At 47.9% G+C, this 23,796-nt stretch overlaps 1 protein-coding gene across 1 annotated transcript in view; it reads right to left on the bottom strand.

Moving 5' to 3' along the window:
• Positions 1-12,390: 12,390 nt before the first annotated feature.
• LOC135246033 (cadherin EGF LAG seven-pass G-type receptor 1-like) overlaps positions 12,391-23,796 on the bottom strand; it is a 64,333-nt gene continuing 52,927 nt past the window's right edge. Inside the window, 15 exon segments of the mRNA XM_064319526.1 lie at positions 12,391-13,495; positions 14,047-14,305; positions 15,096-15,356; positions 15,631-15,774; positions 16,722-16,822; positions 16,995-17,134; positions 18,031-18,162; positions 18,678-18,804; positions 19,047-19,126; positions 19,347-19,459; positions 19,905-20,079; positions 20,285-20,485; positions 21,105-21,243; positions 22,521-22,688; positions 23,266-23,285. Of these exon segments, the coding sequence (XP_064175596.1) occupies positions 13,471-13,495; positions 14,047-14,305; positions 15,096-15,356; positions 15,631-15,774; positions 16,722-16,822; positions 16,995-17,134; positions 18,031-18,162; positions 18,678-18,804; positions 19,047-19,126; positions 19,347-19,459; positions 19,905-20,079; positions 20,285-20,485; positions 21,105-21,243; positions 22,521-22,688; positions 23,266-23,285 (2,085 nt within the window). The 3' untranslated portion in view covers positions 12,391-13,470.

Consider the following 23,796-nt stretch of genomic DNA (forward strand, 5'->3'; position numbering starts at 1 on the left):
AGGAAAACTGTCGAAATTGTTCAAGTTATATTTTCTTTGGAGCACTTCAAAAGCTGCCCTTCGTCATCAGTTTGGTCTTACACCTCCCCTTTTTCTCTGATTTGGAATACCAAATTGAATATCAGCGCTCATACCTGGACCCCTGGCTATCGATTCAGGGCGGCGCAGACAAGCAAGCTCTCTTTCCCCCACCGCAGCCCTCAAGTCCGGCTCGCACAGACGCCAGTCAGAGGAAGACATTTTGCACCAGGGGCGTCAACCTCCAGTCCTGTCTCTCAGCGCTAGTGATTTAAGCCTTTGACCGGCTAAAGGGCTCCACACACATAGTTTGCCAGACCTTAACTGGCTGGCGATCGAAAGGAAATCACGAATACCCACGCTACGCTACAGCGTTCGGGGGGTCTGCCGCCCTGCTTCACACGCGTCTCAACAGGCAGACTCGCAGGCACCCGACCGGCCAGCAGGGGTCGCCGGAGAGCGGTGAAACGCAGATCCCTGCTGACCTGGACACTCCCTATCCCAGACCGACGCTACGTCCAATCACGTGCCGCTAAGTGTGGCTACCAGCCAGTCAACACTGGCATTGGTGGGACCAGACCACAGACCCCCATACATAGACTATAATGAGATCAGTGCATTAGCATCATCTCTCTTTGCAACAGGGTATACAGGGCACCGTTTTCTCATAAAGGGTCAAACAGTAAATCATATTTCACCCTAAAGGAATTTCTTCAGTAAATTTCCATTGCTGTCTGAGGGTAGTATCTATAGTGCCTCCCCTACGCCTGGCAAAAAAATGTCCTGCCGAACCAATTTATTACAGATGTGCACAAATATTTATATAACATGCTAAGGCATATGTGCCATCATCCGTTTCAAATCTTTCTTCCACATACGACATGCTACAAATAAGCATGTTTATTTTCTAATGCGTCAGCACAATAATATAATTCTAAATATTACACAATTAATGAAACCCACTGCAAGGGTGACCAAGTTGCCTAAATTGACACGGGCTCTCTTGACCAATGAACAAGCCCGACTCTTCAAACGCCCTTTGACACAGGCTCGCAGGACAAATCAAACGTCAGCTGACAAAATGTATCCTCAGGCTGATGAAAGGGAAAGCAGGCAGGAAACCTTTGGCGAGAAGGTGTTCCCGGAGACTCCAAACACCATTACCGTAATTTTCTAACCCTTTCTTGGAAGTTAGAAGAGATACAATGTGGACAATGTAGCCACTCACTCTAAAAAGCGGACTTTACCGTTGACTTTTTAATGTATGTATGTGCATGTGTGGCAGTTTCTTTAAGTGGGAGAGGTGGTTTGATTGTAGTAGGTGGATAGGTTGTTTTTGTACTTTGAAGGGGGGGGGGTGTAGGGGGGGAGGTTGGTCAGCCTGAGGAGGAGAGGGCCTTAATCTCGCTCTCCGTGCGGAATGTGTCTGTGGAATGTCTCTTATCTGAGAGGAGCTCGGCCTCCTGCCTTTTCGTTCTGTTTATGTACCTGCAAGTACCCCAGAGCACCGTGCCCTGTGGCTCAACATGTCAGAGTGATTTCTCTGAAGTTACACACACACACACACACACACACACAAAACTGCCACACACACATGCACACACACACACACACACACACACACACACACAACACGGCACACAGCACACTCACACACACACACACACACACACACACACACACACAAATGTGCACACACTCTCACACACACGCACGCGCACACACACACACTTTTTTAATAACTTGGGTTAACACGGACAGAAGGAACGCGACCGGCTCTCTCCCCGCTCGTCTCTGTCCTGAGGAGTTACGAGCGCCCTCCCTCCCTCCCTCCTGAGGGGGGGGGGGGGGGGTTCAGGGACACGTCCAGAGGTAAACCGCTCCTCTCAAACAGAACCTCCGCACGCCCTTGCGACTACCGCTTTATCTCCGTGAGACCGGCTTCTGCAGAAGAGGCTTAAAATGGCTCCCGCTATCAGCTCCAAGTCCCGCTTTTCCCCCTGACAAAACATCCCATAGCGTGGCACGCTCCACTGTGGGACGGCCCACTCTTGCCCAAAGGCATCGTGGGATACCTGGCAACTAGCAGGACAGAGCACAAACTGCTGCATGTAATAAAAGTATTAAATAGATATTTAAATGCCTCAAATGGGGTAACTATTTTGCCAAAACTGTTTGAGTGCCCAACGGAAGAGAACCAAAGACCTGTGAAATGTTATAGGGTGATGTAGCGCACCGGACAGCCATATTTGGAGGAGAGTATCATGGATTTTTGCCACAGTTCGAGGGAGCGAGAAATTTAGCCTCTTCCAATAGGCTGTCACAGCATCTGACTAGCTTTAAACGTTAGTGATAGCACACCCCGACACCCACCCCCACCCCCACCAAGGATTAAAGGAGAGCATTAGGCACCGGTCCATACTGTACCTCCAACAGCCCCTCCCCTCTCACTTTTACAGGGTTGCACAGGCCTGCCCCCATGCTATCGGTGCCCCACCTGCCCACCCATGCACTACGATCCCATGATGCATCACGTCGAGTCATCACTCGGGCCAGAGGAAACACAGCAGGGCAGCTGGTCTTTCTCAAACAGCGCCCCATGTCCGTGGAGTAATCTGTTAGCTCAAGACAGGGAATCATCTAAAGGATCAGATTTCAAATCAAGACTCGAAATCAATATATGTAAAATACACGTTTAAAGTAACATCTTTTTAAACTGCGGTAGCCTTTAAACTGACATTCTGATTTCAACTGGGCTCGCGCATTTTGGCTTGAATCTGCTAAGTGCCGGAATCACGGAGGGACACGACATACCAGGGGTTTGGCTCCCTCTGCTGGAAATAAAGCGCCTCTACAGCAGGGCAGTACGCTGCAGCTCATTAAAGCATGGAAAACGACAAGCAGCACTTCAATCGCGAATGGCGCTTGGCAGGCGAGAACTGTGGCGAAGAAACAGGGCGGACACTCTTAACTGTGAATAATGGAACATTTGGGGAAAAAAAGTGTAGCAGAAAATATATTACACTTTGGCTGGAAGTAAGACTTAGGGCTAGGTTCCCAGACAAGGATTTGTTCCTAAATCAAGACTAAAAGAAAAATTCAATGAAGATCTTTAATGAAAAATTAGTCCTGGACTAGACTTAATCCATGTCCGCGCGTAATTCAGTGAAGAAGTCTCGGGAACGTACACGCGTTACTTAAACGCCATCGGAATCATTCAAAATCAAATATCAAGTCTGATTTTATTATATAACTATTACACAATTTAAAGTAAACAGAAACATTCCCAATTGCATTTTTATAACATACAGCCCATTTATAGCATAACTTCGGAAACCGCAATATTATAATTAACCGAGTCTGGATGTACACAGACGGAGGCTATGCAGGCAATTATAATAATCAAGCAACTAAATTAATTTATAATTTAGTTGCTTGATTATCATAATGTTTTTTTTTGTTTCTATATTTGTTTTAAACATTGCACATACAAACGCGCACACGCACACGGGCATGTGTCCATGCACTCACATACACAAATACACAGAGCATGCAAAAATCCACTCGGAAACATACACACAAACACAGGCTCTCTCTCTTTCTCTCTCTCACACACACACTCACGCCCACACACAGATATACAAATCATAACACAATTTAAAGATAAAAAACCATTCCTGATTAGACATTTAGCGTATATAGCCCAATTTATATTATATACAGCATAATTTCGGTAACAGCAATATTAGAATTAACAGGGACTGGATGTACACGTGCCTAGGCAACGCAGTTATAAAAATCAAGCAACTCAAATTATTAAAGACTACATTAGTTAGTATATTTGTTTTAAACATTGTACATACAAGAGCAAGAAAGCAAGTGAGGACTGGGAACTCAGCAAAACATCAGCAGCGTGAATGAGCATAGTTCATTAATACAATCGTGTAGATCACCTGTGCAATTTAAGTAGGCCAATAATTACAAGACAAATTGAGCTGCTTTACACGACTCAATAGTATAAACCGACGTCACTTTCGTTTTCCGATCCGTGCCATCAAGCGCGCGTTATCTTCCGCCTTCGCGCGCAGGGTATTAGTCTTAGCGATGTTGAAGAGAATATTCATCAGTGTGGTGGGAACGTCAAGCGAGAGGGTGAACTTGCTCCAATGGTCACTCTTCGCGCTGTTCTGGTACACCTTACCGCGTTGCTGCGTCCGGATGTGGTACTTGTTGCTGAAAAACATCCTTTTCTGTCGGGACTCCACCGAGGACATGATGTCTCCGGGGAGGAAGAAGCCGGCCCGTTCGTCCGGTAGCAATTCGCTGTTTTGCTCGCTCTTTTGGGTGCCCGAGAGAACAGCATTCTTGACCAAGGTCGATTCACTGGTATACAGTCTGCAGCAGAGACTGGAAATTTGCGCACACAGGACGGCGGAAAAGACAAGGCATCTCGTACATGACGTCATACTGTCCTGGCTGCGTTGGCTAAAGAGAGAGAGAACCACACAAATGCTGAACAATTCCGAAACCTTAATGACAGCGAAATCTGATTAGGCATTTTCTTTCTTTTTTTGTCTGTTATAAATAATACAAAGAATGCCTCCATAAAATAAATTAATCCAGATTAAAGTAAATTAACACGCAAGTTTAAATGTATTAGACGGCTTAATTCTGAGATTTTTTCTGCGGCATCAGATGTAAATTTGGTGCATTAATCAGAAAAATAATCAGGCTATCACAATGAAGTTGATTTGGCAAACCAATACAATTAGAACGAATGCGTTTAAGTCCTCAGCACTTTTGCCTCTTATTAGTTTATTAGTGAGTTTATGCATTTTAAACAACTTCTGTCCTTCGACGGTTGAGTTTATACAACAGTTTTAGGCAATAACTAAAACGCAATTGCAAGCTATATATTTACTTAAATGGCAAGCTATGTATTTACTTAAATGGCAAAGACTGTTAGCAGAAACGACGGCAAACTGCTGTCGGAACAATGTCAACAAAAGACCTCTGTTATATCCACGCGCTCACGAGAAGGGGACTGGTTTGGGGATCTGTAACTACGTTGCTTGTCTACAGAAATTGTAAACGCACAGCAACTGAAACGGAGAGCCGTGTTTTGAAAAATGCAATACTCTGCACAAAACTTATGCCCGAACCCCTCCATATAATCTGGAACACGGACGGCAGTAAATCGGTTTAAAAGTTGTTATACTTGTTTGAATTTACTCACTGCATAATTCCTACGCCAAGAAAAAAACATGCACTGTAAATGGACCAAGGGATTCAAGTACCAAAAACAATCGATCAGTTCGTACAGAAAAATAATGGATGTTAAATTTGCTTTCATGAAGCGATCTATACAATTTTGCACACTTTCCAAAAGGTAAAGCCAACTGCATTGGTTGCACGTGCTCATGTTGTACCAAAGCGTATTTTAAAAAGGATAGGTGTAAGGCAATATAAAATATTATGAAATTTGTCTTATAACATAAGGATAAAACAACTGTTTTTTAAATTGCGAAGGCTTGCCGATCGAAATATTCAACTGAAAAACATTTTTTTAAATAAAAAAGAAAACTTACCCACTTCCAAAGTTACTTTTGGTAGTATAAAAAGAAACGACAAAGTTCTTTTCGTCCCTTCACTGGGAGAAGTTCGTCCAGACCGTCTTTTTTATCACTTGCTCTCTTGTATTTAACCCCTCCGACCACGATAATAGCTATTCAACTGAAAATATATCCATTTAGACTGCTCTCCAGAAGCAGCACTAGTCAGAACCTAGTTACGTCACATTTTGACATTCTTGTTTTTGTGATGAGACCGAAATTGGTTGGCCAGAGCCTATTGGTGACAGTTCACCCGACGTAGTTCTTTGCGCTTTCTTTCAGACATTTGGGAAAAAGAGTTGTCTTGCGGAATTAAGCACCATGGACAGCTCCCAGGACGATGCGCTACCCAGCCGGAGACAAAAAGGAAACTCGCCATTAGACGAGCAACATTAGGTCTGTTCAACCTCTTTCAATCGATACTGCAACTTTTGCATATTTAAGTAAGCATGCTTAATGAACTTTTCATTTGAAAGTTTAGGTTATTGACCCACCTGCCTTAATTTTCAGAATAATATGATGTAAGCTAAAATTGAATGCTTTCATAATCGACGTTTGTTGAATTGTAATATTCCATCTGAATCAACGAAACGGAAGCCTGAATCCTCTCCAATAACATACATTGCTGTGGAATGGGAGGACCTACATTTATACAGCAAGGGGGGGAAAATTCCAGCAGTCACAGCCACCAAACTGTGTCTTGTCACTTAAGTGCTTCATTTCAGGAAGTGATTTGGCTAAAGGGTCCCCACACCTTGTTTGCAAGGCCTAAAATGGATGCATATACACATGTGCGTGCTGGGGTTGTAACATCAAGCCATGCCGCCATTTCAATGCACCAGATGACAGTCTGGGGTCAGGGGTCAGGGGTCAGAGGTCAAATCAGCTGAAAGAGAGCTTTACCAGAGCTTACAGAGAGCAGCAGCAACGTACAGATCCTCACAACAAGTATTCAACCCACGAACCATCCAACGATTGACCTTACTTGCCATTAATGCTTCAGAGTCAAAAGGCACTCATTCACCAATTGAGAATGTTCTAATGCAAAGTGGCAATTGGTTACACTTAGGTTGACAGGGTAGGTCCAACAGATTGGCTGCTATGCTGCTCAGAACTGCAACACCTTTCCCACTCAGAACATGCCATTCTGTGTTAAAACAGCCCTACTAGGGCTGATGAGGTTCAGGTAGGGCTGGTGACAGCTTTAGGGCGGGGCTTAGTGACAGCACTAGGGTGGGGCCTGGTGACAGCACTAGGGTGGGGCCGAGTGACAGCTTTAGGGCGGGGCTTGGTGACAGCACTAGGGCAGGGCCGAGTGACAGCTTTAGGGCGGGGCTTGGTGACAGCACTAGGGCAGGGCCGGGTGACAGCCTAGGGCGGGGCCAGGTGACAGCTTTAGGGCGGGGCCTGGTGCCAGCACTAGGGCGGGGCCGAGTGACAGCACTAGGGCGGGGCCTGGTGACAGCACTAGGGCGGGGCCTGGTGACAGCACTAGGGCGGGGCCTGGTGACAGCACTAGGGCGGGGCCTGGTGACAGCACTAGGGCGGGGCCTGGTGACAGCACTAGGGCGGGGCCAAGTGACAGCTTTAGGGCGGGGCTTGGTGACAGCACTAGGGCAGGGCCGAGTGACAGCTTTAGGGCGGGGCTTGGTGACAGCACTAGGGCGGGGCCTGGTGACAGCACTAGGGCGGGGCCTGGTGACAGCTTTAGGGCGGGGCTTGGTGACAGCACTAGGGCGGGGCTTGGTGACAGCACTAGGGCAGGGCTTGGTGACAGCACTAGGGCAGGGCCTGGTGACAGCACTAGGGCGGGGCCTGGTGACAGCACTAGGGCGGGGCCTGGTGACAGCACTAGGGCAGGGCCTGGTGACAGCACTAGGGCAGGGCCGAGTGACAGCTTTAGGGCGAGGCTTGGTGACAGCACTAGGGCAGGGCCGAGTGACAGCTCTAGGGCAGGGCTGCATGGTAAGGCACAGTGCTTTGCAGTAGTACAGTAGCAACACTCAAACTCTATCTGAGGTACAGGTAGCAGTCTGGCATTCTGTCCCACAGCCTCATGTGTAAACGCATAAAAAACAAGACGGCCCGCGCCATGGCAACCGCGGAGGTAGGGAAAAAAAATAATTTCGACAAAATGAGAGTTCAATTTTCGAAGCGGTCACCTCTGCAGAAATAAAGCGTTTTGTTAGTTCAAACACAGGTCCGAAAAATGATTACTCGGAACGAATTTCATTCGCGGGCGGACAAAAAAAAAAGCCGAAACAGAAGCGGGACGACTGTTTGCTCAAAAGAAAGCGCTTTATCACATCTCTTGTTCTCCCTCCCTGCGAATTAAATTGACGCATGACGTCCTCGGCCGGGAAATCGGTTACGTAAAGCTGTGTCCTGTTGCCGCATTCAAAATACGCCTCTCTTTAAATCGAATGCCCTCCGGTGAGGACACGACAAAACAAGCATTCGAATTGCGTCCATTGATGGTGAATTAACGCGAATCTCCCGTCACGGCATTGGTCAGAGTTGACTGCAGTCCCCCCCACTCACTATATATACAGGCCAGGGTAGTGATGCGTTTTGACAGGGTAGGAGGACACTTTATTTACAACACAGAGCGCTAACTCCCCCACCCCAAATGCATTCGTGTTTCCTAATTAAAGAAATATTTTTCCGCCGTTCTGAATAATGCAGTATGACAGCTGTGAAAACAAGCGTACGGGGCTGTTCATTCAATCACATCTGTTCCAAAGTTATTTTGCTTCCTTGCACATTTTATCACTTTTAAGCATGACTTTTGTGCCAACTCAGGACTGAGACTATGTTTACTATTCACAAGTGAAATTCATCTTCATTTTGGAACAAAGCTCTGACAATGTGAGAAGATTGTGAACACACACATACACACTTCCCTTACCAACAAGTACGAGAACATAACTGAACAGCCTTGAAAACATGTGTCATTCGCTCTGTCAAAACAACAATCCTGATTCCCATTAACAAGTCAAAACAAGTTTTTGCAAACCTTTTTTTTTTTACACTGTGATAATTCTGTCATTCTTAATTTCTCCTCCTAATGAGGGCTATGTTTAGGAATGATTACGACGCCTTCCCTGTCCTAATTACCCAACATGCAGTGCACTCCGCTGTAATTAAGCTCAGCACTGTTTCAGCAGCCTTGTTGACGTGTACAATATGTGAAATGCTCACGTATTTAGAAGATTTTGTGGCTAAATGCTGCCCACTTAGTTTCCAAAAGGACATCAGACTGAGGTTTATTCAGTTCCATCTGTCAGTCCCATTATCATTTATGAACGCAAGCACAGAATCGCTTCAAAGCTCAGTCTTGCTAAATAATTTGAATGTCTATACCCAAGCCATACATGTTCTGTTCGGCAAACCAGAACACTTATTCTTGCAGAGACCTTAGTGAAACAGTAGTTCTTTCATTCATGAAAGTGTGTCTTTGCGTGTGTGTGTCTGGGGGAGGGGGCAGGGGGGAGGGGGGTAATATTCTGTGTTATGATCGTTTACAAAGGATGCATAAAATAAATGCAACAGTACCTCAGATCTCCAGTTGAGCTCTTCAAAACTGTGACAGGACTGATATTTACTGGGCACCAGTAATATCCCTGTATAAAACAAAAGGAAAATGAATAATATGCACCTGTTATTTCATAGATACAGCAAATGAGTACACAAACATGACGCCCATATTAAAGACAAATGGCAGCAAAAGATCGGGGAATATTTTTCAGACAGTTCTCTGTACCCGTGTTCTCGGTGCTTCTGCGACAGACAAACGAGGTGAGTCAGCGGTTCGCAACCCCACACCTGGTTCCTCTCCAAATTCAACTTATTTTACCACAGCGGAGAATTTGCCTGTTGCTACTTCCTCTGCTTTTAAACTCTCCGAGAAACATGTTAGTTTCAGGCATCGACAATTTCGGCATTAGGACCTCACTGGTTTATATCTGTCGGTCTATAATTTAATCAATTACATATGTAAACTCTAAATCAATTAATTTCCATACATCTAATTATAGAAAATAAAAGTACTGGGCTGTGAAAATGGGACCCAGATTCTTCATGGCATACACAACGTGACCTTAGAAGGGTTAAGAAAATCTCTCAAAACATATTTAAGAACAGTTACCAGCTCCGCACAATTCAGTTATGGTTAGAACAAAAATACCTTGCAAGGATATTTCTGCAACCAGCAGAAATTTAAACGCCAATTTCCCACAATCTCACTTAAAATTTCACCTAAAATGATAACACCTTTTATTTGTTTAAAAAGAGTTAGCTTTCACCTGTCGGTGAACAAATAGGTAGCGGTGTGTCATGTGAATTTCGCGCTACTTACTTCTGATTTGCAACTTAGAACAGGACATTTGGCGTGCAAACAATAAGAAAACAAAATGAAGGACCGTCAAGTGCAATGTGCATAAATTTCCCGTGAATATCACAACAAACATTTATCAATAATGTCCCCATCCACATGACGAACATTTTGGAAAACAATTCTGTTGCTTTCATACGTTTTTCTTGGCGCAAGTTTACAGATCTAAAACGAGCTGCATTATTAATCTCATACCTACCAGACTATATGCTACAGAAACAGTTTTAAAAAAAAGTTTTGTATATTTAATTATTTTCAATGTCATATCATTTTCAATAGCTTATCCTCAATATATCATGCAGAGGTAAAACCAAGTGCACCATAAACTGAAACAGTCATAACACGAGTCTTAGTCATAATTGTTTTTTGGATTTCGTTTTTTTGTTTTTGTTTGCCATATCCAATTTTAAATAGCCTCCCATCCAAATTATTAGCAAATCTAAACCCAAGATCATTTAAAGCTCGTGCCTTCTTTGCCTTTGTTTTTGGACAAAGGGTCCTGTTTTTTTAATTTGAAATTACGTAATTTTTAACGGCCTTACATCCATATGACAAACAGATCTAAAATCAAGTGCATTATAATATGCGGGCCTTCTCGGCCATCCTAATAAATTCCTTTTTGGAATAATATTTTAAATGTTTTAAATGAGTATCTAATTTTAATAGCTTGAGTGCATTATGCCTAGATCACACGTACTGTACTCTTTCTGTCACTTTTGCAAAAACTTTTTTATTTTTTAAAGAAACTTCCTTTTTTAATAGCTTCCCATCCGTATGACATGTAAATCTAAAACCAAATGTGTTATCAAGTGCATGCCTTCTAGATCATGCTAAAAGAATTAGTATTTTTTAACTGAATTGATTTTTAATGTTTTACAGCAACTAATTTCTAATAATTCCCATCCAAATGAAATTCAGATCTAAAGCCAAGTGTGTTACAGAATTCATGCTTAGTAGATAATGATGATATTTTTAAAAACTAATTTTACTAACTAATCCATGTTACATACAGATCTAAATCCAAGTGGATTGTAATGCTCACACCTGGATTATCCTATGCGAATCGTTTTTGGGAAAAATGTGCTGTGGATTTTTTGTGACTTTTATACAGACTGCTTTTCAATAGATTCCCATCCACACGTTATCCACATCTTAAACCAAGCGCATTAAAAATGCACATCACTCTAAAAATTACTTACCTTCACCCAATTATTCCAATTCCCCTGTATTGCAGCCCAGATGAGGCTATCTAAATCATTAAAAATACCAATCTGTTTTTAAAAAAAAAAAGTATAATTTCATTTCAATTTTACAGTTTCAATTGCTTGTTTTCCAGTGTCTCAGAGCAACACAAATAAATACACAATGTTACAAAATGATTCCAGTGTCTACCATCGTACAAAAAAAATGCAAAGTATCGAGAGAACACGAGAAGAGGAAGAACAAAACGAGGAATTGTGGGTAATGACACACAGGGACACGACGGACTACATTCATGTTCACCCCCTCCCCCCCCCCCCCCCATCTGAAAAGGGGGGGGGGGGGAGAAGGGCGACCCTTCGCCTCGTGACAGTTGCTGCCTTACGAAGGACTTCTGGACCCCACAGCCCATTCCAACCGACTTCACATAAAGAGGACTGCTCATTTAAGTCCATCTGGAGACACACAAACAGAGCGCTAACGGCTAACGAGATAGCCCAAATAACCGAGACGGAGGAAAGCTTCTCTCGTGTTCCAGTGCAGCTGCCACCGATAAAGAATACTTGAAATGAGACAGCAGTCTTTAGGCTCCCCAGGTTCTTAGCAGCCCTGACTCAAATACGCATTTGTTTCAAATATTCAAATATTTTTCTGTGCTCTGTTGATCTTGCCTGGCGTAACTGAGCCTATCAATATGACCCAGAAGGTGGGGTTTGCACTTTTCGAGAGTATTTCATTGGTTCCAATACACCAGGGCAAGATCGGTAAAGCGTAGAAAAGTATTTGAATCCAAAACAACAATGACGTATTTTGACCCGGGGTCTGGTTCTTAGTTACGTGACTGAACATCTGACCAAATAAGGAGCTGCAGAATCCACGTGGCAGGAACACACCGCTGTCTCTGTTTGGGTCAGCGCTACCGGCTCCCGTTCCGCAGAGCACGGCGATCGCCGGCCGAGCCGTCGCCGCGGCGACAAGGCGACTGATAATCGGCTCGAGGGCAACGGGTGGGCGGAGGGTGACGAGGCTGACGTCTCACCAGAGACGGGATCGAGCGGGCGTTCAGGGTGGCAGGACGAGTCTGGAGAAGTCGCGCCACGTTGCCCGACAGGTGGGCACGCCGAAAGATTTCGTGGTCGTCTCGGTGGTTTTTCTTTCTTTCTTGCCTCACGACGAATGCCATTTTTAGACTGGACAAGTCGATGCCGAGGGACAAACGTGCAAACTAAACACCTAAGAGCAGCCTCCTATTAACCCAACAGGGGAAGGTCCAGCGAGGGCACACGACGTAACCCTAAGAACACTTACCGCAAGATACAAATAATAAACGTTTCTCTCCGTCCTTTCAAACGGAATACAAAAATATACCGTCATAAAATTATCTACACATTTTTACACGGGGGGGTCCACTGTTGGGACTGTTTCGGTTCTGTGGGCAGGGGGGGCTCTTTCCTTCTGGGGGAGGGAGCCCCCTTAGGACAGTTTGCCCTGCAGAAATCCGGCAGTCCCAGTTCGCCTAGGGTGTGTCCATGACCCCTGCTCCGGTGGCTCCTATGGGACCATGCGGGGGCCACGTCCCATCCTGGCGTCGCCGTGATGTCTGGCTCTGTCCGTCACGCTTGGCACCAAACTGGGGTGAGCAACAGCGAAACGGCGCCGCCTGGTCACTGAGTCGTGTATTTGACGTTTTACATCTACTTCCTGGGTCTTCAGAGATGGAAAACGGACTCTGTTGTTGTCACCTCTCACTCATAAACCAAAGAGGAACCCCTCCAATCAGACAGTATATTGGCAATAACAAACAAACCAAGCCAGTGGTAATGGAACACTATTTGATGGAACACTATTTGGTTATCCAAGGTCTCTAATTATATAAAGGCAGTATAACCAGAAGTTATTGACCAATTACAGTTGCCGTTGCTCTGTTTATCAGTACCAACATGCTCTATGATTGGTGGTGATTGGCTCCGCTTGGGTTTCTGTATAAAAAAGTGATTATGCCAGTGTTCCGTCCCTCTTTCATCATCCCAGGCTTCAGTCTGAAGATCACAGTTGCATGCTGGGAGATGCAGTTTCCACCTCCGCCCGCAGTTTGGCACAGGTCTATCACATTCCCTTATAATCTGGCAGGCGCAAGTCCGCCATAATACTGGTCTCCATGGGAGCTGAAGGGGTGTGGCCTGCAGTGTCTGCAGGGGGCGGGGCACCCCGCGTGCACGGTCTAGTCGAAACTCCTCTCCTGCACGGTCAGATTGAAGTCTCATTACTGCCACTGAGTGGAGGGAGGGAGGAAGGGAGAGAGAGAGAGAGAGAGAGAAGAGATGTGCTTCAGCATTCATGCACTCTGCAACCAATCATCTTTGCAATTTAAAAACCATCGTATGTGTACACGTGCATGTACTTGTGTTTGCCTCAATTTCCCATAGTTCATTGTAAAGCCAGAGTCGATGACGTCAATGAGATTTTACTGAAGTATCGATGGACACTGCATTGTCCTAAAGCAAAATACCGGTTTTACGAAGCTTGAGGGAATCGTAAAAAAATGTTCAATTTAAAGATTATGAAAATAAATCAAACAATATTTGATATATATTAATACTATGCGGGAAAAGAGTGTTTTAAAGCTTTTTGAAAAGTCAGATTGGCCGAAATGTCATTTTTTAAAATAAGTTTGAATTTTCTTACAGGCAAGTTTCATACTTTTCTTCTTTACCTACCTGTATCTATCACTGCCAGAATAACGACGGGCAAATTCCCACTTTTTTTAACACAAACAAAATACTTAGCGTGGCGGCCATTTTTCGAGGTCGCGCGACCACTCACTCTGAGTCGGAGGCGTGGCCTCCGTTGACGACCCCGCCCTGGAGCGCCACGACGACCCCGTTGGGCCGCTCTCGGGGGGGCTTGATCAGGACGCCGTTGGTGCCGTTGCTGGGGCGGGGCCCCTCGCCGGACCCCGCCGACGGCGTCCGGGGCGCGATGGCGGGGGGGTTGTAGTCCGACAGCTTCTCCCGGAGGCGGTTCTTCATGTTCTTCATGTCCGAAAGAGGCGGAGGGTAGGCGATCTTGTTTTTCAGGATTCCTGAGAGGACAAAACAAAAGCAAAATAAAAGAAATTGATACGAGTGGCAACCGGAAAACTCACGTGCTCGACCACCTCTACCATCAGACTCTCATTAAAACAGTGATTTTGACAAGAAAAACTGTTTAATTTATACGCATTGAGTGCCCTCAGTGCATTGCACCATATTAGCCAGAGTATAATGGGTTTGAATAAAGATATTATAGATCAACCAGATGGTCAGCTCCTATGTTGCTTCTTACAGGATACTCTCACAAGTAATGAGCTTCTGGCGCTTCTGGACATCTACTGAAATGTGTATTGTTGTGGTTGTTTAGGCATCAATCAAAGACTGACAGAATTTTGACCATCTGAGTCTGTCTATAATTATATCTGTAAAGTAGCCTACAAGTTTTTAGGAAGCATATTTCTGTTTCAGAAATGCAACGTGTATGGATTGTGATGAAATGACAAAGACAAAATTGGATTTTTACGAGCTGAAAACCTCTGCTTGGCAACGACAAACAGAGGCCATCTGTGGTACAAGCTCGGGGCGACATAGCTCAGGAGGTAAGACCGATTGTCTGGCAGTCGGAGGGTTGCCGGTTCAAACCCCGCCCTGGGCATGTCGAAGTGTCCTTGAGCAAGACACCTAACCCCTAACCCCTAACTGCTCTGGCGAATGAGAGGCATCAATTGTAAAGCGCTTTGGATAAAAGCGCTATATAAATGCAGTCCATTTACCATTTACCATATAAAGCCAAAGCCTCAACCCGTGCAGGTGTCTGCTCCTCCCCTCTCTCTTTCTCACCCTTCCTGTGCTCCGGCTTGAGTTTGCTGTTGGGCTGGGCCGTGGGCGCCCCCTGCTGGTCGGGGGGCTCCGCGGGCAGCTCCTTGTCCGGCGGGGGCGGGTCTCCGTCGTGGTTCAGCTTGCCCTCCGGGTGGAGCTCCACCCTCACTTTGGTCTCCGCCCTCAGCTCGTCCGGCACGCCCACGCCCACGCCCTCGCTGTCGCTGCACGTGGTCGTGGCCACCGGCCAGTAAGGCTTCACGTGATTGGACACGGAGTCCACTGGGACCACGCGGACGGGAAATAATAGCCAATCAGTGCTTTAATGTACGATCTGTCCTTGGGACCATTATTGTTGATATTACTACTACTGCTACTACGACTACAATTATTTTTCAATAGATACCATCCGAGGTCCCAGTATTTAAATCAATGTTTGTCCTTAACTTTGATGAGGAGTAAATGCAGCCTTTTTCTACAGTTAGTTTTAGTCATGGCTAGCTTGGCAAACTGTGAAGAAACACTATTTTGGGGTGTGATTATTTTGGGAGTGTACCTCGTGGGGTGCTGTGCAGGGGCTCCCGCTCGTTGTTCCACTTGGGTTCGGGGTCCGCCCCGCCGTCCTCAGTGTCGGAGGAGCGCGAGGAGGCGTAGGAGCCGCTCCGCTCCTCCCCCGAGCCCTCGCTGTCCGAATCGGAGCCTGAGGAGGAGGAGGAGACGCACGTCTGACCTTTGACCTCGCGTTGTCATCACGGCTTCAACTTCCTACGGTAACCACCGGGTGGGTGGTTGCAGTGCTACCGGGACTACCCCCCTCCGTTTTGTACAAGGACCAGCACCCCGCAGCTAAGGACGGAGTGTAGCATAGTGGGTAAGGAACTGGGCTTGTAACCGAAAGGTCGCAGGTTCGATTCCCGGGTAAGGACACTGCCGTTGTACCCTTGAGCAAGGTACTTAACCTGCATTGCTTCAGTATATATCCAGCTGTATAAATGGATACAATGTAAAATGCTATGTAAAAGTTGTGTAAGTCGCTCTGGATAAGAGCGTCTGCTAAATGCCTGTAATGTAATGTAATGTAAAAAAAAAAATCAGGCTGGCTGACCTTGTCGGTGGAGTCCTGTGGGGGTGGCGTGTGATTGGCTGCAGTGTATTAGACTGTATTGGCCGTTAGGAGCTTCTCAGTTTAACCAGGCGCGCACTGTTAGCATGCGCTAACGACACAGCGGACCACAGAATGAGAAGCAGCATCTGGCTGTGTGTATTTAAAGAGAACGCTTCCTGATTCGGTGCGGGGATGCTGCAGGATTGGGCCGTTCGCTGAAGACTGGACGTTCTAAACCTGGCTATGAAGTAAATATGGCCATAAACGTGGGGAATAAAATTAATTCTCTAACACAGTTGATGAAAGCCTAAAGCTGGGCTTCAGGTGTGGGGGGGGGAAGGGGTGTTAGGGTGTGCCTTGATGGCCACGCCCTCTTACCCCCAGGATTGGGCCTCTTACCGATGACCAGACATTCCAACAAAGTAGAGAAATTGGGAATGAAGACTTACAGAGCGACACCTAAAGCTAACCAGACTGTTAGGGGGAGGGGCGTTAGGGGCGTTTCGGGGAGCGCGGAGGCCTCGGTGGCCACGCCCTCTTACCCCGGCGTTTGGTGCGGCGGCGGTGGGAGGCGGGCTCTCCCTCCCCGCGGGCTGCTTTGGCCGCGCTGGACGACCCGCCGAGCTTCTGCCTGGAGCCGTCCCTGCACAGAGAGAGAGGACCTGTGAGTGAGTGTGTGTGTGTGTGTGCTTGTGTGTGAGAGTGTGTGTGTGTGCGCATCTGAGTGTGTGTGTGTGTGTGTGTGTCTGAGTTTGTGTGTGTGTGTGTGTGTGTAATTATTTACTTTTCACTTTAGTATTTTGTTGCTTGGTTACCTGAGGGTGTAGATGCGGTAGCTGCCACTGTGGCTCTGTCCTGACCGGACGGTGCTCTCCATGGACACGGTGGACTCCCCGATGGGCGTGCGGAACAGCGCCCCCTCGTCCGTGTGCGTGTTACTGCAGTTCAGCGAGCGCTGCGGGGGGCAAACCGCGCCATTACGCCAGGCCGTCCTCTTCCTCCTCATCCTCCTCTCTGACCAAGCATCCTCCCTCCTCCCCATCCTCCTCTCCCTCATCTCTCCTGTCCCTGTCTTTCTCTCTCACTCTTCAGCCTCATCCTTCCTCATCCTCTTCTACGATCTCTCTCTCCTTCTTTCCTTCCTTTTGTCTCACATCATCCTCAGTTCTCTCGCCTCATCCACTCCACCTCTTCATCATCAAGGAAAAAATCCACAAAAGAATAAATTATTCACTGAATTCTGGCAATCTTGGCAATGCACCACATAAATCATACTCTTAGGCAGACCTGTCATTTTGATGTGTCGTTTGGGATCACACTGAGTGATGGGAACCACCTTTCATTCTGGCCTCAGTATACTTCAACTCCCAGCACCCTCAGCACACCATACTCCAACTCCCAGCACCCTTAACACACCAAACTCCAACTCCCAGCACCCTCAGCACACCATACTCCAATTCCAAGCACCCTCAGCACACCATACTCCAATTCCAAGCACCCTCAGCACACCATACTCCAATTCCAAGCACCCTCAGCACACCATACTCCAACTCCCAGCACCTTTAGCACACCAAACTCCAACTCCCAGCACCCTCAGCACACCATACTCCAACTCCCAGCACCCTCAGCACACCATACTCCAACTCCCAGTATCCTTAACACAGCTTACATCAACCAGCATCCTAATCACAGACCAATCGTTTTGAAGTGTCGTTTTTGCACTGCACCAGGACCACAAACAGAGAAAACTCGCCCATAGACTGACGGGAATCGATTTCCATCTTGACCTCGCGAGGTCCTGGGTTCGGCCTCTCCGGCAGACAGACGCGTGACAGGCGCCGACGGCCTTACCGTCAGGAGGGAGGCGCGGGTCGTGGTGGAATCTTCCGGAACGGTCGTCGATGTCTTCCCCGTGACGGCAGCCTTCAGGCCCCTCCGCGCGTCTTTGTTCAGCACGCAGTAGAAGAGGAACGCGAACACGCCCTAAGAACGGAGTGTGGCACAGTGAGTAAGGAACTGCGCTTGTAACCGAAAGGTCGCAGGTTCGATTCCCGGGTAAGGACACTGCCGTTGTACCCTTGAGCAAGGTACTTAACCTGCATTGCTTCAGTATATATCCAGCTGTATAAATGGATACAATGTAAAATGCTATGTAAAAGTTGTGTAAGTCGCTCTGGATAAGAGCGTCTGCTAAATGCCTGTAATGTAATGTAAAAAAAAAAAAAAGAGGACGGGAATTCCTTCGCTCGTTTCCCCGCTCAGAACCGCTCATCTAAAAACTCGCTCCGGGCCAGACCGCCGTTACTCACCGACAGCCCAGCTCCGTGGGGGAAAAAAAAAAACATTAAATCGTAATTGAACCTCAAGCGCTTGAGGTTTAGAGGGAGCTGAGCTGGCGGAAACACCTTCTCCAAACAGAACAGCTACTGTCAGAGTCGCTACTCTATTAGACTACCCTTCAACAGCAGTGCTTAAACACAAGCTTTAGCTTGCCATACCTGCAGACAGCTGAAGATGGCGAACAGGTAGTGGAAGACCAAGACGTCGCTGTTGACCGCCAACAGGCCCAGCAGCCAGGTGGCGCTGATGAGCACCAGGAGCAGGAAGGCGGTCCGCAGGGCCGAGCTGGAGAGAAGGAGAGAGCGCAGACACGCAAACCTCAGAAACCAGCAGCCTTTCCACACGAAACCCTACCTGAGCCAATGACCCGGCCAATGGGCAAATACATAACATTAGTTTGCCTGTTCCCATGGGAACTGTAAATGCTATGATGTAATTAATCCAGCAGAACCTCTGGAGAGCACGGGAACCTCTGCTACATAGCTGACAGAGATCTCTCTTCTGATTGGACGTTCCTCAACACTCACATGATTCCGGACTTCTCGAACGGCCGGTGCCTTCGACCGCAGGCGGCCTTCCCGGCCAGCACAAACACGACAACGTTGACCTGCGGCGGGGAGGAGGAGGGGAGACGGTGTCTGATTGGCCAGAGAGACTGAGATTAAACCTGTGCGTACGTCATGAAGAGCGCGACAGGATTGGTGTGACAGAGTGAGTGCGAATGACAGGGTGAGAGTGACAGGGTGAGTGGAGAGAGAGAGAGGCTCCTGGTTTTCTGGGGGTCCGGGAGACAGACGCACGACTCCGGAACGTTCCGGAACGCTCACCAGAACCACCACGGCGACGGGGCCCAGGAAGCTCCAGATGAGCGTGTCGTGGATGGACAGCCAGCAGAAGTCCGGGTTCCCGTAGCCCTGGGGGTCCAGCCCCATAGCCAAGCCTGAGAGAGAGAGAGAGAGAGAGAGAGAGAAGGAGGGAGAGAGAGTAATAAAGAGGCATTGACATGATTGAGATGAGTTCTACATTACAATTAATTACTATTTTTTTTTCCTCCTGAAGTTTGTCTATAGAATTGTTTGTTGCCATAGTAGGCAACACAGTCTAATACGCTGGTAACCAACCCTGTTCCTGGAGATCTACAAAGCCCACCTCATTCAAAGGTCTGTATTGAGCTGCTAATTAGTAGAGTCAGGTGTGCTTTGTTAGGGTTGAAATGAAGACCTACAGGATGGTAGATCTCCAGGAACAGGGTTGGTCACCATTGGTTTTACATTACACCAAAAAAGTGTTGCCAAATTGAAGGCAATATGTAGCTACATGCCGAGAGAGATGCAGAGGAAAGCAGCGGGGAAACAGGAGCCAAAATGGCGGCGCGGGACGCTCACCGGTGATGATGGCGGGGAGGCCCCAGCCCACGGTGTAGTAGAAGCGCATGCGGCCGTGGTCGATGTTGCGCACCTCGGTCAGCATGCGGTGGACGTGCAGGCCCTCCACGAACATCCAGGCGAAGGCGCACATGGGGAAGTAGTGCAGCAGCATGGCCGCCACCGAGCACAGCAGCTGCAGGGGCCGGGGGTCAGAGGTCACAGGTCAGAGGTCAGAGAACAACACTACTGCACCCATAATGCACAGGAGCCCAACCAGGGATTTTGAGCCTGGGAAAGAAAGATCTCACATTGGGCCCCACCACCCCCAGAAAATCCTATGCTCTCATTTTTTTGAAGGCCCCCCGTCAGTCAGGGCCCCTTGGAGTCGCCATTCTCACCGGGCTTTCCGTCTGGGTGATCCCGACGACGAAGGTGAGCTGGGAGAGGAAGAGCGCCCCCAGCAGGTTCTTGTGGATGCTGTGCAGGTTGGAGCGCAGCGCGCGGAGGGCGGCTAGCACGGCTAGCGTCAGCAGGAGCGTCGCCAGGGAGACCGCCAGGCAGGCGTAGGTCACCGCCTTCAGGGGGAGGACCTCCCCGTGCTGGGGGTGGAGACGGCAGCTTTAGGGGAAAAAAATCACTCAAAAGAAACGCAGTGATTTTTTATGTAAAAGGATAGTGGAGAGACCGCCATCCCTTCCTGTTCCTTCCTTTATTCTGATGGATGGAATGCAGAGAGGGTAACAGACAGGGAAGGGATCACAGCCCAGAAGGCGACATGGTGAGGAATCGAGGCCCCGCCCACGTAGGGGGATTCATTTAAGGCAGGGCCGCCCAGGCCTTGCTCCTGGAGATCTACCATCCTGTAGGCTTTCACTCCAATCCAAACAAAGCTCAGTCCATTCTACAGCAAGAGATCTCACCGAGCTGCTAATTAGTAGAATCTGGTGTCTCAAATTAGGGTTGGAGTGAAAGCCTACAGGACAGTAGATCTCCAGGAACAGGGTTGGGCAGCCCTGATTCAAGGCTTGAGCTTCTGCCAAACGTACGGACAGCGCCACACCCCCCCACACCGCCCACACCAAAAATGGCGCTTCGGAGTCTGAACTGGAGAGCCTTAGCGCTATGTCTGCTATGTTACTCCTCACAGTATATGTAACTAGCGGGTGGCTCTGTAATCTCAGGCTTCAGTAAAATGGCGGCCGCGCGCGGGGCGCTAACCTCTCGTCTGGACACGTCCATGAGCACGGCGAAGCTGGTCAGGTGGCTGCAGCGGCAGCTGACGTGGGTGGCATTTCGGGACGCCAGCGCGCACCCCCTCGAGGACCAGCCGCCCGTCCCGCCGCCCGGCCCGCCGACCCTGATCGCAGAAATTAAAGCACGTTAAAAGCGGGCAGGCGCCGCGAACGCTGTACAAACGTTAAACAAGCAGTGTGAGAGGGCTGCTATGGTATATCTGCACGTAGTTGGAAGTAGGTGTAGCGAGCGTGTGTTGTTGTAGAGTATTGTGTGTATTGCTGTGAGAGAGTGTAATGTGTATGTTGTGAGAGCGTTGTGCGTGTGTTGTGAGAGCGTTGTGAGAGTATCGTGTGTATTGCTGTGAGAGTGTAATGTGTATGCTGTGAGAGCGTTGTGCGTGTGTTGTGAGAGCGTTGTGCTTATGTTGTGAGAGTATCGTGTGTATTGCTGTGTGAGAGTGTAATGTGTATGCTGTGAGAGCGTTGTGCATGTGTTGTGAGAGTGTTGTGCTTATGTTGTGAGAGTGTTATGTGTATTGCTGTGAGAGCGTTGTGCTTATGTTGTGAGAGTGTTATGTGTATGCTGTGAGACGTGTGTATTGTTGTGAGAGTGTTATGTGTGATTGCTGTGTGAGAGCGTGTGTTTGTGTGTGAATGTATGTGTGAGGTATTGCTGTGAGAGCGTTGTGCTTATGTTGTGAGAGTGTTATGTGTATTGCTGTGAGAGCGTTGTGCTTATGTTGTGAGAGTGTTATGTGTATTGCTGTGAGAGCGTTGTGCTTATGTTGTGAGAGTATTGTGTGTATTGCTGTGTGAGAGTGTAATGTGTATGCTGTGAGAGCGTTGTGCTTATGTTGTGAGAGTATCGTGTGTATTGCTGTGAGAGTGTTGTGTGTATGCTGTGAGAGCGTTGTGCTTATGTTGTGAGAGTATCGTGTGTATTGCTGTGAGAGTGTTGTGTGTATGCTGTGAGAGCGTTGTGCTTATGTTGTGAGAGCATGTGTGTATTGCGTGAGAGTGTTCCACGTTGGATGCTCGGAGAGCGTGTCGCGGTGGTGGCCAGAGCGTTGTGCTTATGTTGTGAGAGCATCGTGTGTATTGCTGTGAGAGCGTTGTGCGTGTGTTGTGAGAGTGTTATGTGTATGCTGTGAGAGTGTTATGTGTATGCTGTGAGAGCGTTGTGCGTGTGTTGTGAGAGCGTTGTGCGTGTGTTGTGAGAGCGTTGTGCTTATGTTGTGAGAGCATCGTGTGTATTGCTGTGAGAGCGTTGTGCGTGTGTTGTGAGAGTGTTATGTGTATGCTGTGAGAGTGTTGTGTTTATGTTGTGAGATTATCGTGTGCATTGCTGTGAGAGGGTTCCCCGGACGTTGCGGGAGCGTCGCGGGAGCGTCGCGCTCACGGGACGGAGTGGTTCCAGAAGACGCAGACGGGCTTGCTCCGCTCCTCCGTCTCCAGGAGGCGGTACTCCAGGGTGACGGGGCGCTCCAGGCGGGCGGGCAGGGGCCCCCCCTCGCGGTGCACCACGGCGCTCACCACGGCCGTGTTGATGACGGGCCGCATGGGCAGTCTGGAGGGGGCGGGGCACAAAACGCTTAGATCACAGGGCCCTCGTAGCCTGGCAACCTTGAACTTAGCCAAGTGAAAGGCTAGGAGCCAGTGCACTTCACTGGACAGACCCTTACAGAAATATACTGCAATATATTGTAAGTATGTTCTCTCAGGTAGAAAATATATTTTAAAAAATATATTTATTTTGTTATGTCTGAAAGAAGTAAGATATTGTATATTTGCCCAAATATAATGAAGTGTAGCAATATCTTGATAAAATATTTCAATATATTTTCTGCATATTCCACCTCCATTTGAAGAGACTTAAATAGGGAGATATGGTCCGTCTGTCGAAGAGCTGATAACAGCGATGAAGGGAATTAGAGTGACTTCAAACTTAGGTATCACGCCTGTGCTCTCTACCTCTAACTCTCTCCAGACTGAGAGGGATTGAGAGGGAGGTAGAGAGAGAGATGGAGAGAGAGAGAGAGAGATGGAGAGAGATGGAGAGAGAGAGAGAGAGGCGAGGAGAGTAGGCTGCGAGGAGCGGGACGAGGCGCTAGGGCAGCAGAGGAGAGCGACTGAGAGCGATTAACGAGGAGGGAGAGGGGACGGCCTGAGGGGACGCGAGCGCGGACACCGAGGGGTAGTGGGGTTGAGAGGGAGAGAGGGAGCGGCAACTCTCGCGGTGCTGGAGGCGCGGCGGTTTAGCGCTCGGAGCAGCAGACAGCTGGCCAGCATTCCCTTTCAGAACGACACCACCACCGCAACCGGCGCTCCCCTCCCTCCCTTCCCCCCGTTGACAACTGGGGTCTGGCGGTTCGTCAGGGCTAGGTTCTGTCAACGACTGTAATTTCTCCGTGGGTTCCGCGTTTGTAGGGTAACGGTTTAACCATACAGGCGCGGTTCCCCACTAGCAGCTACTCAGTTCTAATACTGTCCGTTATGTATACACTGTTGTACGCCATAAGACGGCCAATCACCTGTAACATGTAATATTATCCAATAAAAACCACTGCTTTGACTGCTGTGAGCCCACATATGCAGCTTTAATATACACAAAGGATGAAATGCTCGTGTGCAGAGTTTTAACAGAAAACTAAGATTACAGCTTTTATCGGTCTGAA

This window comes from Anguilla rostrata, chromosome 19 (assembly GCF_018555375.3).
Source record: "Anguilla rostrata isolate EN2019 chromosome 19, ASM1855537v3, whole genome shotgun sequence".
Lineage (NCBI taxonomy): Eukaryota > Metazoa > Chordata > Actinopteri > Anguilliformes > Anguillidae > Anguilla > Anguilla rostrata.